Source organism: Oryctolagus cuniculus, chromosome 12, assembly GCF_964237555.1.
Source record: "Oryctolagus cuniculus chromosome 12, mOryCun1.1, whole genome shotgun sequence".
Taxonomy (NCBI): Eukaryota; Metazoa; Chordata; class Mammalia; order Lagomorpha; family Leporidae; genus Oryctolagus; species Oryctolagus cuniculus.
In genome coordinates this window covers 89,364,243-89,381,098 of record NC_091443.1, presented here as the reverse complement: position 1 = coordinate 89,381,098, position 16,856 = coordinate 89,364,243, and the positions used below count along the sequence as shown (strand labels likewise).

The 16,856-nt window shown below is 51.7% G+C and overlaps 1 protein-coding gene and 1 long non-coding RNA gene across 2 annotated transcripts; one reads left to right on the top strand and one right to left on the bottom strand.

Annotated features, from left to right (window-relative positions):
• Positions 1-2,782: 2,782 nt before the first annotated feature.
• Positions 2,783-8,234, bottom strand: LOC138844708 (uncharacterized). Its single transcript, XR_011380943.1, has 2 exons — positions 6,312-8,234; positions 2,783-3,712 (listed from the first exon to the last, which is right to left on the bottom strand). It is a non-coding gene; the product is annotated as an uncharacterized lncRNA (long non-coding RNA).
• A 2,289-nt stretch (positions 8,235-10,523) lies between these two features.
• Positions 10,524-16,587, top strand: LOC127489462 (large ribosomal subunit protein uL29-like). Its single transcript, XM_070054401.1, has one exon. It carries the CDS (start codon positions 13,857-13,859, stop codon positions 14,223-14,225), a length of 369 nt encoding a protein of 122 aa, XP_069910502.1. The 5' UTR covers positions 10,524-13,856; the 3' UTR covers positions 14,226-16,587.
• The last annotated feature ends 269 nt before the right edge of the window (positions 16,588-16,856 follow it).

Sequence of the window (16,856 nt, the reverse complement as noted above, 5' to 3'; positions counted from 1 at the left end):
TATTTTTGCATAACTCATATAAACATGCATCCATTCACTCAATCTTTAACCCAGGGCAAGGCTCCTTGAATAAGAGCCCACTGGCAAGAGTTCCGCATCATCTTCCTGTTTTCAAAGATTCATTTTATTTATTTGAAAGGCAGAATGATGGGAGGGAGGAGGAGGCCAGACAGGGAGGAAGATCTTCCATCTCTGATCTACTCCCCAAATGCCTCCAATAGCCAGGTGTGGGCCATGCCGAAGCCAGGAGCCTGGAACTCCATCCAGCTCTCCCATGTGGACAGCAGGGGCCCAAATACCTGTGCGATCGTCCTCTGCCTTCCCAGGCACATAAGCAAGGAGCTGGATAGGAAGCAGAGCACCCAATGCTCAAACCCACACTCCAATGTGGGATACCAGCGTTGGGTGTCAGAAGCCGGGGCTTAACCCTCAGCAGCACAATGCCAGCCCCACCTTTCTTACATAACCAGAGCAGGACACATTGTTTATGATTCCCAGCTCCTAGTCTTGATCATGGACTAACAATGCAGACCCTCACGGAACAATCACAATATAAAGTTAGAGCTTCATGATTCCCCTGAGCTTTATGCCCCTCTAACCTGACAGCATTCTTATGATTTCACTGACTGACTCTTGCCACAGTTTGTAACCAGAGTGCACAGGGGGACAGGGAGAAAATGCCTTCATTTGCAGTCACATCTCATCAATCTGACATGTACAACAGCAGCTACTGCGGTGTGATGGGTTTGGGAAAGAGCTGGCTCTTGGTAAGTGCATTGATTTGGCGATGGGTCCAGCATGCCGTGGGCACCATTCGGGAGTGAGGGGGGCTGTAGAGGAGGGGGTGGTAAAGAGCTCCACTCCAGTTCATTTTATTTCATACCCCAGTCTACACAGATGACACAAGTGACACGGTGACAAGACAGGCCTTCATTACACATGAGAAGGCAGCGCCCCACACCCTGCTCCTGAGCAGAAGGGCAGAGGAAGCACAGTCACTCGCTCTATGCCACAGCCTAGGAGGGCGGGGGCCAGGAGACGGCAGGTCCCTCCACATGGGAGCACTAACAGTGACTTACAAATGACAGTGCTCGGGGCCCAAGAGGACACGAGGCTGACGGCCTGGGTTTTCCTCACTGGGAGATCTTGGCGGGAGGAAGCTGGTGCTGCAGACGAACGTGCCCCCTCAAAATTCAAATGCTGGGGAGCAGCACTGTGGTGTAGCGGGTAAGCCTACCACCTGTGACAGTCATCCCATTTTGCGCCTGTTCAAGCCCCAGCTGCTCCACTTCCGATCCAGCTCCCTGTTCATGGTCTGGGAAAGCAGTGGAAGATGGCCCAAGAAGAAGCTCCTGGCTCCAGCCTGGCCTAACCCTGGTCGTTGGGCCATTTGAGGAGTGAACCAGCAAATAGAAGGACCCCCCCGCCCCAAGCTCTGCCTTTCAAATAAATAAAATAAATCTTAAAATTCCAATGAAGAAGCCCTAAACACAGATGGGACTCTCCAGACAAAAGAAGGAGAAGAGGTCCCAAGAGGGTCCTAGCCAGACAGGAGTGGCAGCCCTGTGACACGAGGAAGACATCCTTAGAAGGCAGCCATCCATCTGTGGTTTCAGGCGCCCAGTCGATGGTGTTCTGCCAGGGCAGCCGCGCACACTGAGGCAGCTGCTCAGGGTCCGTCCACCTTCTTGAAAGGATCACCCAGTGGCTGGTTCCTCAGGTCAGTAGGCCGTCGTGCATTTGGGAGTGCACAGTGTACCCCTGCAGGTTCTGCCAGGTGTTTGCAGAAACACCCGGCAAATGCCAGTGGGCTCCCTGGGCACTAACTCACCTAATCTACTTCCCGTCCGGAGAAGAGGCACGCAAACTGGGGCGCACACAGGTGGAGTGCACCATCTGGGGCCACAGGGCCAGCAGTCAAATAATCTCTAACTTTAATCTTGCTGCTCTCTTTCTCTCTTCAAAAAGTGCAATGATAGGGCCAGCATGGTAGCACCACTATGCATGTTAAGCCACCACCTGCAATGCCAGCATTCCATATGGGCACTGGTACAAATCCTGGTTGCTCCACTTCCTAACAAGCTCCCTGCTGATGCACCTGGAAAAGCAGCAGCAGATGGCCCAAATGCTTGGGCCCCTGCACCCATGTTTGGCAAGAAGGATTATGCTAATTCTGCCCTTCCTGCTCAGCTAAATGAAGCTCTTGCTCCTGGCTTCAGCCTGGCCCAGCCCCAGCCTTTACAGCCATCTGGGGAGTGAACCAGTAGGTAGAAGATCTTTCTCTCTCTCGGTTTCTCCCCCACCCCCTCTCTGTAACTCTGCCTTTCAAATAAGTTAAATAAATCTTAAAATAAATAAATAAATAAAAAGGCCATGCTCTGAAGGAAGGGACTGACAAACACGGGTCAGCTGCTGGCAGCGTGGAGGCAGTAACCCACCAGGGCCGGGCCACACACAGCAACAGTGCACCTGACACCTGGCGGCCTCCTGTCTCCCACATACGAGAGCCAGGCGAGTGTCCCCTGGGGCAGAGCAGCACTGCCCACAGCCAATACTGGCCACAGGGAATGCCATGCATTTAGCCAGGAAGAGAGAACACCTTCCCACCTCCCTGCAGAAATAAGACATTCTCATACCTTCAGGAAGAAAAACTACCCCTCCCCGCCCCCCCCCCCCGACTCCCTGTGCTCTTGTCTCACTGCTACACCTCCGCTAGGGAACTGGCATTCAGGAGTCCTGGATTCTTGCCCTGAGCTGGTCAGCAGCAGCCTTAAGCTGGGGAGAGGTCCCTTAACCCTGTCACATCTCAGACTTCTCATCTGTGAGAGGGAGTAACGACCCCATGTTTACAAGGGGAGGGTCAAAACAGAAAACTAATGGGAGACACACAACACTGGCATGGGTGGGGTGGGAAGAGCCCCGGCAGCACCAGCAGGGTGCAGAAAAGACTGCCTTTAATTTAATGATTTGCAAAATACTCGAAAGCTTTTTAGAAATGCTTTTCAGCGAAGGAAAAACAGTGAGGTAAAATGAAGAAAATGGCATCAAGATGGCTTTGAGCTCTCATCAAAAAGCGATCAATAACATCAGTAATGCAACCGTGGTCAGTACTGCTCCTCCCAGAGCCGCAGTCACCCCGGCAGCCCTGTCAAAAACTGCCGAAGCTCCGAGGGCACCGTCTTCAGCTTTAACTGGGTGCTCGGGCATCGCAATACATCTCCAACACACACAGAGCTCGCTCCCCGGAACCCCTGGGGCGTTCACCAGGCAGAGCTCGCTGTAACATGGATTTTGCACGGGGCTGGCTGACAGTAAACACAAGTGCATGAGATTATGGGTTTGAAATGGAACAAGAGGAAAAACACAGGTTGTCATTTGCATTCTGGAAACACCAGGCAGCACAATGAGAGGGGTGGGGAAAGACGTCCCAGGGGCAAGAGCACCTCCTTCCCACCTGCTCCCATAGCTGCAATCTGTCCTGTGGGCCAAGTGATTTAAGTGGTGAAGATGCAGGAAATGCAGCACAGGAGGGATCCTAAAGACCACTGGAGGTGAGGAAGCTGAGGCCCGAGGGACAAGGTAACAGAGCTCACTGGTCTCCCAAGTCCCACAACAGAGGTCCTTTCCAGGCACTGCACTGCCCGCTCTGAGCCTGAATAGGGAATGACTGAAGTAGGGAGTAGGGGGCGAGGTCCCCACAAAGGAAGGGGACCTTCTGTGGGGAGCAACCCGGACTAGACTGAGTTACTGGAATTAAGACTTATTCTATGCATCTGCTCTCCCACAATATGGCGCTGGGAGAGAAGAAAACAGCTTCTACACAGGTGCCTCCAGTTCAGCCAATAAACTGTAGGACTCGCTCCTGATTGGAGGAGAGCAGCGTACTCGGCGTGTGGGCAGCCGAGTTAGGATTGGCGGAGGAGGACTATAAAGGAGGAGAGAGACGGCATGCACCAGGAACATCTAAGGGGAACATCTAAGGGAACACCTGTGCAGCCCCCAAGAGAGCCGGCCGGCGGTGTGCCGCTCCCCTGCGGAAGAGGGGAATGCGGCCAGGGGGAACTGCCCTTCCACGGAGGTGGAAGGGATAGTAGCCAACCCGGGAAGAACCAGCAGCAAACCCGGGGAGGGCCGAGCAGACGAAAGAACAGCGCAGGGTCCTGTGTCGTTCCTCCACGAAGAGGGGGAGCGACATAATGGTGCCGTGACTCGGATATGAAGCCTAGGCAGGTTTAGTGTCGTTCCTCCATGAAGAGGGGGAGCGACATAATGGTGCCGTGACTCGGATATGAAGCCTAGGCAGGGTTTAGTGTCGTTCCTCCATGAAGAGGGGGAGCGACATAATGGTGCCGTGACTCGGATAGGAAACCTAGGACGGATTAGGAAACTTAGGAGGGAAGAAACGGGAAGAAATGGGAAAATATCGGAGAAAGAGACTAGCAAACAGCCTAGGGAAAAGCCGGACGAAAAAGGTGCCGGAAGGAGCTATTGAAAGCCTAGGCATAGACTCAGATACGGACTACAGGGGGAAGCTGGGAGAAATCTCTAAGGTCGAAAGCGAAAGTGAAAGCTAGAACAAACAGACTCGGATGCGGACTGTGGGGAGAGGCCAGGAGAAATGAGGGAGGAATATTGTTGGAGGAAAGCTTGGGGAAACATACCGGGTAGAGAAAAATGTTAGGGAAATTGAAGCCGCGGGGGGCAGCCCGAGGTGGAAACGAAAGCCACTTTGGGATTCTCAAGTTAGCCCGGGAATAGGGGGCGAAAAGTTAAAACCAGAAGCGGAAACGTAAGCCTGGTTGGGATCCGTCTGATTAGCCCGGGGAGCAAAGGACGGGAAGCCAAACCGTGGGGCGGAGACGTAAGCTGGGTTGAATTCGCCAGGCTAGCCCGGGGAACTTGGATTGAATGCTAGTGGCGGAGACACAAGCTACGCTGTGTGACTCGCGGAAGCCGCCGCGTGCAGAGAGAGCACGGGGCGTGAATAGATAGGGAACGCGGGGCTGGCGCGAGGCCGTGGTTCAGACGCAAAAGGGCTAGTGAGAGACCGCGGAGTGTGCGCGCGAAGCCGAGCCGCGCAGAGCCGGGAGCCCGCCGGCGGGGCGAGGCGCCGGGAAGCCGCGCGGAGCCGTGAAGCTGCCGCGGGGCGGGAGCCGGGAAGCCGCGGGGATAAGAGAAACAGAAGTTTAGAAGTAAAATGAGAGCGGGAAGCTGCGGGGATAAGAGAAACAGAAGTTTAGAAGTAAAATGAGAGAAATAGGAATGCTGGAAGATAGAAGTAAAATGGGAGAGATAGGAATGCCCGGAGATAGAGAAATAGAGAAAGAGAAAGGCCTCCCCACAACACAGCAATGTGAGAGCTTGGATTCGGTCTACCTGATTAAGTGAGGCGACGAGCACCTGCAGGCGGCTAGCAGCTTATGCGCCACAGGTCACCGAAGATAGGCACGAACCAACACTAATAAGTCTCCCCCACAATACGGCAATGAGAAGGCTTGGATTCGGTTTGCCTGATTGTTAGGGCTTGTAAGCCCCTGCAGGCAGAGCAGAGCATGCGCTGCAGGGCACCGAACACAGGCACGCATCAGCGCCTAAAAACCTCCTCACAACATGGCGAAGAGAGGACCCGGATTCGGTTTGCCTGATTGATAGGACGTGTAAGAACCTGTGGCAACTCTAGCAAGTAGAGCAGAGTGTGTGCTGCGGGACACCGAAGACAGGCGCGTATCAACGCCAAAAAATAAAAAGAAAGGGGGATCTGTGGGGAGCAACCCGGACTAGACTGAGTTACTGGAATTAAGACTTATTCTATGCATCTGCTCTCCCACAATATGGCGCTGGGAGAGAAGAAAACAGCTTCTACACAGGTGCCTCCAGTTCAGCCAATAAACTGTAGGACTCGCTCCTGATTGGAGGAGAGCAGCGTACTCGGCGTGTGGGCAGCCGAGTTAGGATTGGCGGAGGAGGACTATAAAGGAGGAGAGAGATGGCATGCACCAGGAACATCTAAGGGGAACATCTAAGGGAACACCTGTGCAGCCCCCAAGAGAGCCGGCCGGCGGTGTGCCGCTCCCCTGCGGAAGTGGGGAATGCGGCCAGGGGGAACTGCCCTTCCACGGAGGTGGAAGGGATAATAGCCAACCCGGGAAGAACCAGCAGCAAACCCGGGGAGGGCCGAGCAGACGAAAGAACAGCGCAGGGTCCTGTGTCGTTCCTCCACGAAGAGGGGGAGCGACATAATGGTGCCGTGACTCGGATATGAAGCCTAGGCAGGTTTAGTGTCGTTCCTCCATGAAGAGGGGGAGCGACACCTTCGAACCACCACACCCAGCAGAAGCGGGCCCGCAGGCCTGACCTACCTCTGATGGGAGGGTGGGTGGAGGGGAGCTTACAGAACCACCAGCAATCACCGGGGAAGGAGAGGGAGGGCCAGGCCTGCCCTGGGCTTGGCATTTGGCAGGGGGACTGCAGAGGGAAGGAGAAGCAGACTCCAGCAGAGAGGGACTGGCCACAGGTCCTCTGAGTCACACCCTCTGCCACTCCCCAGCTATGAGATCCTGGGCGGATTCCTTCCTCAGTTGCCATAGCCACAAAAGACATACAAGCGAAGTCATCCAAATACGTCTGAGGCCCGAGTCGGCCAATATGGAGGCAGGCAGAAACAGGCAACAGGCAAGGATGAGTTCCAGTGCAGCATCTGAAAGACTGAGGGGCTGCACCGGGGGCCGGGAGCCAAGTCCAGCACTGGCACGAGGGTCTCTGTGTAAACCATGTCAGCGGGGGCCGGGAGGGTGGGGGTACAAAGAGCAGCAAGGAGAACGGGCCTGGTGGAGGACAGCAGAGGGAGCCAAGGCACAGCTCGCCCACTCCTGGACTCCGCCCGTCCGGGTGAGGCAGTGCAGAATGCAGACAGGCTGACTGAGGCCAGCCCGGACAACACGCTGGGGAAGGTGACCTGCACCCTCCCACACCCCACCCTGCAGGCCACTCCGGCATCGGCTGTGCAGCCACCCAGGCAATAAAAGGATTGTTTATGGGCCCTGTGAAACAAGCCAGCACAACACACTATTTCACGCCATCTACATAAACTTCAGAAAAGGGCAAAACTAATCTATGCAATTAGATCAGGAAAGGGGCAGGAACCAGGCTGTGTGTGATGGTGAGCTTTACATGGCAACGTGTCTAGGCTATGTGCCCAGATACCAGGTCAAACACCACTCTGGGTGTTTTCTGTGATAGTATTTGTGGCTTGGGCAGTAGGGGATGGGAAATGAGATTAATATTTTAATCAGTGGTCTTTAATTTAAGTGGATGATCCCCCCATAACATGGGTGGGCCTCGCCGGATCAGCTGAAGGCCTGAACAAGAACAGACAGGCTGCCCTCCCAGAAGGGAGGACACATTCTGCCTCCTCTGGACCGGCCTCCAGTCTGCTGGTCTTTCCAGGCCTCCTTATCACATGAGTCAATTCCCTAAAATCAATCTCTCTCTCCTTGTCACACACACACAGAGTTGGTTCTGCCTCTCTGGAAAGGCCTAATACAGGGCACAGGGGAATTCCAGGGTGCCAGGTATGTCAGTCCTGTTATTGATCTGAGTGCGACTGACACAGAGCATTTAGTTTCTGAAAATCCAGCCCAAGCTGTGGGTTTCGTTCTCATTTAATGTCTACAACCAGGTCCAGAGTGTAGTAGGTAAAGCAGCCACCTGCTGTATGGGCGCCAGTTAGTGCCCTAGCTGCTCCACTTCTGATCTAGCTCCCTGCTAATGGCCTGGGGAAAGCCACAGAACATGGCCCATTTGTGTGGGTCTCTGCACCCACGTGGTAGATCCAGAAGAAGCTCCTGGCTTCAGATCAGCCCAGCCCTGGCAATTGTGGCCATCTGGGGAGTAAATTCGTGGATGGAACATCTCTATCTCTATCTATCTCTCCCTCTCTCTCTCTCTCTCTCTCTCTCACTCACTCACTCTGCGTTTCAAATAAATCTTTAAGAAAAAAAAAAAACAACTTTCACCTACATTTGCATATTGACATGAACTGCCCTCAGCTTCCAGACTCCTCTCACTGCCTCACTAAAATGTTCCAGTGCCAGAATGCTTCCATTCTCAGAAGGTGTGGGACGACAAGGGAGGGCAGCAAGGATAGGATCACTACCGACGGGTCCACATGCAGGCAGAAGTAATGATCAGGGCTGCAAACCCTGTCCAGATGCTGGAGGAGAAGAGCCGCCTGCCCGCAGCTCTGGCCGTGGTCCGGGGGCTGCCTCCAGGAACAGTGGCTGTGAGGCTTTTCTCACCTCCACATCTGTCAGCCAAGGCATGATGGGCAGAAGCTGCCAGCGCCAAGGAAAAGGTATTAAAAATAAATCTTGGCAGCCGGTGCCGCAGCTCACTAGGCTAATCCTCCGCCTTGCAGCGCCGGCACACGGGGTTCTAGTCCCGGTTGGGGCGCCGGATTCTGTCCCGGTTGCCCCTCTTCCAGGCCAGCTCTCTGCTGTGGCCAGGGAGTGCAGTGGAGGATGGCCCAAGTCCTTGGGCCCTGCACCCCATGGGAGACCAGGAGAAGCACCTGGCTCCTGCAATCGGATCAGCGCGGTGCGCCGGCCGCAGCGCGCTGGCCGCGGCGGCCATTGGAGGGTGAACCAACGGCAAAGGAAGACCTTTCTCTCTGTCTCTCTCTCTCACTGTCCTCTCTGCCTGTCAAAAAAAAAAAAAATTAAAAAAAAATAAATAAATCTTGGCTAGGCCGGCGCCGTGGCTCACTAGGCTAATCCTTGACCTGTGGCGCTGGTACCCTGGGGTTCTAGTCCCGGTTGGGGCGCCGGATTCTGCCCCAGTTGCTCCTCTTCCAGTCCAGCTCTCTGCTGTGGCCTGGGAGTGCAGTGGAGGATGGCTCAGGTGCTTGGGCCCTGCACCCGCATGGGAGACCAGGAGAAGCAACTGGCTTCTGGCTTCAGATCGGCACAGCACACCGACCTTACGGGTCATTTGGAGGGTGAACCAACGGAAGTCAGACCTTTCTCTCTGTCTCTCTCTCTAACTCTGCCTGTCAAAATAAATATAAATAAATAAATCTTGACTGAAGTCAGTGCATTCTATATCCTGTGAGAGGAAGGGCTGCAGTGAAGCATGGATTCCCACAGCTGACTGAGAATCCAAACCTTGGTGAAGATCTAGCTTGGGAGGCCAGTGCTGTGGCGCAGAGGGATAAAGCCCTGGCCTGACGTGCCGGCATCCCTTATGGGTACCAGTTCTAGTACCAGCTGCTCCTTTTCCAATCCAGCTCTCTGCTGTGGCCTGGGAAAGCAGAAGATGACCCAAGTGCTTGAGCCCCTGGACCCGTGTGGGAGACCCAGAAAAAGCTCCTGGCTCCTAGCTTTGGACTGGCACAGCTCCAGCTTTTGTGGCCATTTGGGGAGTTAACCAGCGGATGGAAGACCTTTCTCTCTGTCTCTACCTCTCTCTGTAACTCTGTCTTTCAAATAAATAAAATAAATCTTTGGAAAAAAAAAAAAAAGATCCAGCTTGGGTGTCCACATTCCGTGGGAGACTGCCTGGGTTCAAGTCCCCGCTCTGCTGCAATTCCAGCTTCCTACTAATGCACACCCCGGGAGGGCAGCAGGTGACGGCTCAGGTAGCCGGGTCCCTGCCTCCCAGGTGGGAGACACAAACAGACTGAGCTCTGGACTCCTGGCTTCATCACAGCCCAGCCCTGGTTACTATAGGTATTTGGAAAGTAAACCAGTGGATAAAAGATCTCTGTCTTTCAAATAAATGAAAAATAAAATGCTAAAAGAATCCAAGCCCAAAGCTGGGCTTAACACCAACAAAAGCAAAACTCTACTACTGCTGGAGGAAGTACAGACAACTTCCTCCTGTCTAAGACCCACAAAACACAAGGCAGGATTTGGCTGCAAGGCAGAGAAAGGGAAGGAAAGCTGGCACACAGAGTGCCTGTTTGCGGCTCTGCTTCACACACAAGTGAGGTCAGGACAGACAAGCTCCTGCTCCACCTCAAGGCAAGCGCCGTCAGGCAGAGAGGAGTGTGGAGCAAGACCCCCTCTGTGGTTAGGCATTAAGGGGCAGCACAACATTGAAGGAGTAAGTACAAGATAAAACTTACTGCTGGAGGCGCCAGTGTTGTGATGCAGGGGGTTACGCTGCTGCTTGGGACGCACAGATTCCACATCCGAGTGCTGGTTCCAGTCTCAGCTACTCTGCTTCCCCTCCCGCTCCCTGCTAATGCTCCTGGGAAAGCAGCAGCAGATGACTCAGTGCTTGGGCCTCTGCACCCACACGAGACCCCCCCATGGAAGACCCACTTGAGTTTGGCCTAACACAGCCCTGGTCATTGTGGCCACTAGGGGAGTGAACCAGAAGATGAAAGTGCCCCCCCCCCCATAACTTTTTCAAGTAAATAATAAATCTTTAAAAAAAGAAAAACAGAAACAGAGATGACTCAGATGTTGAAACTACTAGATAAGAGCATCAGAATAACTCTGATTAATATTTTAAATGTGGACAACAGACATGAACAAATGAGAGATTTCAGCAGAAATGAAAACCAAAAACAGAATCAAGTGGAAATGTTACAAACTTTTAAAACACGACATTCGCAGACTGCACAGAGCTGAGGAAGAATCCGTGGCCCTGGGGCCAGCACTGGGGTACAGCAGGTTAAGCCGCCACCTGTAACACCAACATCCTATATGGGCGCCAGTTCAAATCCCAGCTGTCCCACTTCCAACTTGGCTCCCTGTTAATCCACCTGGGAAAGCAGCGGAAGATGATCCAAGTGCTTGGGCCCTGCCACCCATGTGGGAGACCAGCATGGAATTCTGGGCTCCAGGTTTCAGCCTGGTCCAGCCCTGGCTGTTATAGCCATTTAGGGAGTTAACATCAGATGGAAGATGCGTGCACTGGTAGGTCTTTTTCTCTCTCCCTTCCACCAACTCCCACTCCGTAACTCCACATTTCATATAAATAAATACATCTTTAAAAATAACAACAAAAAAGATCTGTGACCCCAAAGAAAGGTCAATAGAAATCACCCAAACTGAAACACACACACACGCACACAGAAGACTGAAAAACAACAAAATATACAAGAATTGTGTGACAAGATCAAACAGTTTACCACACATGTAATTGGAGACAGGGATAGACCTCGAGAAGAACAAGGTAGAAGAAGTATCTGAAGAGATAACAGCCAAGAATTTTCCAAAATAAATGAAAGACAACAAACTCAGGTCAAAAACACTGATGGGACCCTAAGCAAGATTAAAAACAAAGAAAAATTACATACCTATAACAAAACTGATTTAAAAAAAAAAGAGAGAGAGAGAGAGAGAGAGAGAGAGAGAAAATGTTGCAAGGTAGCCACAGGGGAAAAAAAGAAATACTGTAGACAAGGAACCAAAAAAAAAAAAACCTGCAGCAGAGTTCTCGTCAAAAACAACACAAACTGTAAGACAATGCAGTGACATATTTAAAGCGGTAAATGAATAAAACTCAACTCAGATTTCTAAGCTCAGCCACTCTATCTTTCAAAGACGAAAATAAAATAAAAGCAGGTTCAAGGCTAAATGAGAACTTGCACCTGTTTCTGTCTTGACAGAGTTCTTACAGGGCAGTCAGTCAGAAGGCTGGGGGAAGTAACAGGAGACCAGGGTCTGCAGGCACCTCAGCTCTGCCATCAAAGCACTAAGGGACTCTGGGCACTCATGCTCTGCCTCAGTTTCCTTATCTGTAAAACTAGCATATCCTATTCCACTCAACCCCTTGCAGGTGGTGACTGCACACAGCATCTGCACCAACACTGGACAACCATGAGACGCTCCACAAACAAGCTATTTCACGACTCAGTCATCATGAGCCATTCAGTCTAAACCTGATTTTAGAGACACCAGTTCTCGAGAGAAGAAACTTGCCAGAAGTCACAGAGATTTATGAGTATCAGACATCTGTACACTCACAATACTCGGGAGAAAAACAAATATAGGGACAGGTGTTATCACAGAGGTTAAACAGCTTCTTGGGACACCCACAGCCCATATCAGAGTGCCTGGTTCAAGTCCTGGCTGTCTTGTACTTCCGATCCAGCTTCCTGCTAATGAACCTGGGAAGACAGCGCATGATGGCTCAAATACTTGAGCGTTTACCACCCATATGGAAGACCCAGATGGAGCTCTGGCTCCTGGTTTCAGCCTGGCCCAGCCCTGGCTGTTGTAGCCCATCTGAGCAGTGAACCGAAGGATGGGAGATTCTTTCTTCTCCCTCCCTCTCTCCCCCCACCTCCCTCCATCACTATGCCTTTCAAGTAAGTAAATGCAGGGACCCAAGGACTTGGGCCATATTCTACTGCTTTCCCAGGCCACAACAGAGAGCTGAATCGGAAGTGGAGCAGCTGGGACTCAAACTGGTGCTCATATTGGATGCTGGTTCTGCAGGTGGCGGTTTTAGTGCTGGCCCCAATACTTTTTTTTTTTTTTTAAAGAAAAGAAACATCGGGCCGGCGCCACGGCTCAATAGGCTAATCCTCCACCTGCGGCGCCAGCACACCAGGTTCTAGTCCCGGTCAGGGCGCCAGATTCTGTCCCGGTTGCTTCTCTTCCAGTCCAGCTCTCTGCTGTGGCCCGGGAGTACAGTGGAGGATGGCCCAAGTCCTTGGGCCCTGCACCCGCATGGGAGACCAGGAGAAGCACCTGGCTCCTGGCTTTGGATCAGCACAGTGTGCCGACCACAGCACCCATTGGAGGGTGAACCAACAGCAAAAGGAAGACCTTTCTCTCTGTCTCTCTCTCTCACTGTCCACTCTGCCTGTAAAAAAGTAAAAGAAAAAAAGCAAAAACAAAACAAAAAAAAAAGTAAAAGAAAAAAGAAAAGAAACATCAAATTGTACTATTTAGGAAAAAAACCCAATGCATGCATGCAAACAGCACCGGAAGGAAATGTGGAATAATGCAATCAGCTGCAGTGGTGGGATGAATGTTTTAATTCCTGCAATAAATAAATCTGGGGGAAATGTACCATGTAGTTAAATGGTACCCTTACTGCCTTTGGTCTCACTGCCCAACTCCTTCAAGACTCTGGAGTAAGAACTGTCCCTTGAGGCCAGCATTATAGCTTACTATGTTAAGCCTCGGCCTGCAATGCCAGCATCCCATTTGGATGCCAGCTGAAGACCCGGATGCTCCACTTCTGATCCAGCTCCCTACTAACGTGCCTAGGAAAGCAGCAGAAGATGGCCAAAGGGCTTGGGCCCCTGCATCCATGTGGGAGACCCAGAAGAGGCTCCAGGCTTCTGGCTTCAGATCAGCCCAGCCCCAGCTGTTGAGGCCATTTGGGGAGTGAACCTGCGATGAAAGCATGCACTCTCTCTCTCTAGCTCTGCCTTTTAAGTAAATTTAAAAAAAAAAATTTTAAAAAACGTTCCTTGGTTGGGGGGAGGTGGTTGGTGTTATGGCACAGCAAGTTAAGCTGCTGCCAGTTGCAACACCAGAATCAGAGCACCGGTTCTAGTCCCCACTACTCCACTTCCAACACAGCTTCCTGCTAACATGCCTAGGAAGGCAGAGGAGATTGGCCCAAGTACTGTGGTTCTTGCCACTCAGGACCAGGATGGAGTTCTTGGCTCCTGCCATTTGGACTAGCCCATCCCTGGCTGTTGAAGCCATTTTGGCAATGAACCAGCAGAATGTGGACATAGAACAGTCAATACCCGGCCCCTGGGCCCTGCTTCTCTGCCATTCTTTTAAATCATCTTTAAAAAAACAAAAACAAACAAACAAACAAACAAAAAAACAAAACAGCTCTTTCCCTTTGAGCAGCTGTGGCAGCGGCGGGGTTGTGCAGCCATGGCCAAGATCAAGGCCTGGGACCTTCACGGCAAGAAGGAGGAGCTGCTGAAACAGCTGGACGACCTGAAGGTGGAGCTGTCCCAGCTGCGCGTGGCCAAGGTGACTGGCGGTGCGGCGTCCAAGCTCTCCAAGATTCGAGTTGTCCGCAAGTCCATCGCCCACGTTCTCACCGTCATTAATCAGACCCAGAAAGAAAACCTCAGGAAATTCTACAAGGGCAAGAAGTACAAGCCCCTGGACCTGCGGCCCAAGAAGACCCGCGCCATGCGCCGCTGGCTCAACAAGCACGCTGAGAGCCTGAAGACCAAGAAGCAGCAGCGGAAGGAGCAGCTGTACCCCCTGCGCAAGTACGCGGTCAAGGCCTGAGCCCGTGCTGCTAATAAACACAGAATGGCTGCCCCCCCCCCAAAAAAAAAAAAAAAAAAAACACACACACAACAACAAAAACCCTGTCCTTCAGTTCCCAAGAGGCCTAGGGTACAGATGGTTTTATAGTTCAAGATATGCTGGAGTAATCCAAATGAGTTTTGTGGGGACTGGTCTAGAATGATTCATAAAATATATACTGGGGAACAGGACACAGGGCATTCCAGCAGGGGCTACTATGTGGACATTGCTACTGAACTGGGATTAGAAGTACCCGCAAGCAAAGAGGAAGTGCCATGGTTTGGGTATAGTCTGTCCCCTAAAGGTTCAAGCAGCCTGTTCCCGCAGCTCCGTGTGTACCCTTCAGCCACTAGAATCATAAGCCCAATGAACGGTTTTATTTGGAAGTTGCTCTGCCTCAAGAATCCTGTTATAGCAACACAGAAAAGACTAATACAGTCAGTGCTGGGTCAGTGACATTTACAAGAAAAAAATAAGAAAATGAGAGCTAGAACAGGTGCTTATCTTTAGTTTCATTTTAAATCAGGTAGCTTCCAAGCTGATAAACAATTTTTTTTTAATTCAAGAAAACAGGTCTGATTAAAATAAATGAGTGAGAAACAAACTTACCCCCTGGAATCAAGCAGGTTTTTGAAATCACGTAATTACCTTTCCACAGCATGTTTTTGAGACAGCCATGCTGAAAAACACACTAACACACACGCACAGAGGAACCACTGTGGTGATGGGCCACCACTGCCAGGCAGACTCTTCTCAAATACTGCACAAGACCCTGAATCAGAGGTGGGGTGAAAACTGTTGCTCAAAATCACCGATAGCCTAGGAATCCTTCTGCCCCACGGACACAATGTTTCAGGACAGCCAGTAAGGAATCCTCCTAAGGGAGCAGTCTTCTGTATAGGCGGTAAGGGCAATGTGACCGAGTCTGAAAGGAGTAAAGATCAGAAGATAATGGGCAATCTGAGCGCCAGCTTGTCCTGCTAGGGCCAGCAGCCTGAGGAAGAATGAAACGAGGCACAGGGGAAGAGAGGAGCTCCTCTAGGCACGCAATGCCCATTAGCTCATTTCATTTTCACAACACTGAAAAATACATAGGTATGCTATGCCCACTTTACAGAAACAGAAAGCAAGGCTGGGAACAGCGAGGTAACCTCGGCAAGGCGCCGGGTAGGAACTGGCCCATAGGGTGATGAAGAGCTCCCATTTCACACAAAAGCCCCTACCAGCTCATCCCTAACCTCAGGTATTTCCCCATGACTCACTCACACTTGAGGTAAAGAACTGTGCTCTGATCCGTGTAAAGGATTCCTGGAAGGACAATACATTAAATCTGCCTACTTAGTCGGGTTTTCATTACTATAATGAAACACTTGAGACAGCCTGCTTTATAAAGCAAAGAGGTTTACTGTTGCTCAGAATTTTGGAGGTTCAAAGTCCAGACAGCATGGTGCAACTTGGCTCTGGTGAGGTGCCCACGGGAGATGACACAATGTAAACAAAGGAAGGGTGACACAGCCAGCAGGAGAGAGCGCGCCTGGGCCCAAACTCAAGCTCTTTTAACAACCCCCTCCTAAGAACTACCTTCCAAATTGGCCCTATCTCCTGAACATCAGAATGGGATTCGGTTTCTACCTTCTTAGCACCATTAACTTATGACTCTGAGGCTTACTTAAAAAGGGTATTTTATTTATTTGAAAGGCAGAATTACAGAGAGAGACAGAGATCTTCCTGGTTCACTCCCCAAATGGCTGCAATGGCTAAGAATGGGCCAGACTGGAGCCAGGAGCCAGGAACTCCTTCCAGGTCTCCCACGTTGATAGCAGGGGCCCAAATACTTGGGCCATCCATCACTGCCTTCCCAGGCACATTAGCAGGGAGCCAGAACAGAAGCAGAGCAGCTGGGACTAAAACCAGCATTCCAATGTGGGATGCTGGCCACGTAAGTGGCAGCCTAACCTGCTTCACCATAACAGTGGTCCCGACTTTGAGGTTTAAAGTCCTGTAGGGCCGGCACTGTGGCACAGCAGGTTAACGCCCTGGCTAAAGCGCTGGCATCCCTTATGGGCGCCAGTTCTAGTCCTGGCTATTCCTTTTCCGATCCAGATCTCTGCTATGGCCTTGGAAAGCAGTGGAAGATGGCCCAAGTCCTTGGGCCCCTGCACCCACATGGGAGACCTGGAAGAAGCTCCTGGTTCCTGCCTTCGGATTGGCGCAGCTCCAGCCGTTGCAGCCATCTGGGGAGTGAACCAGCAGATGGAAGACCTCTCTCTCTCTCTCTCTCTCTCTGTCTCTACCCCTCTCTGTAATTCTTCCAAATAAATAAAATAAATTAAAAAAAAAAGTCCTGTGTGCATTTGGCGGCCATATCACATTCAAACCACAGTGCCGCCCAAAGAGGACCACCCAAGGCTGATCCATTTTGAATGTAGTGGAAAGAGAAAAGCCAGGACACTGCCCTGGTGAAGCCCACTGGCAGACGCCATGCACAGTGAAAGTTGGGGTGGCCATAAAAGAATGGGGTATGACCACGGGTGAGAAGCGCTGGGCGGGAAGGCAGAGAGTATCCGAAGGAGGAAGGCACCAAGGACATCCCGGGTGGAAAATCCAATG

Bases quoted from the DNA above. Each gene is read 5' to 3' on its own strand.
- LOC127489462 (XM_070054401.1), top strand. From the start codon at position 13,857: ATGGCCAAGATCAAGGCCTGGGACCTTCACGGCAAGAAGGAGGAGCTG.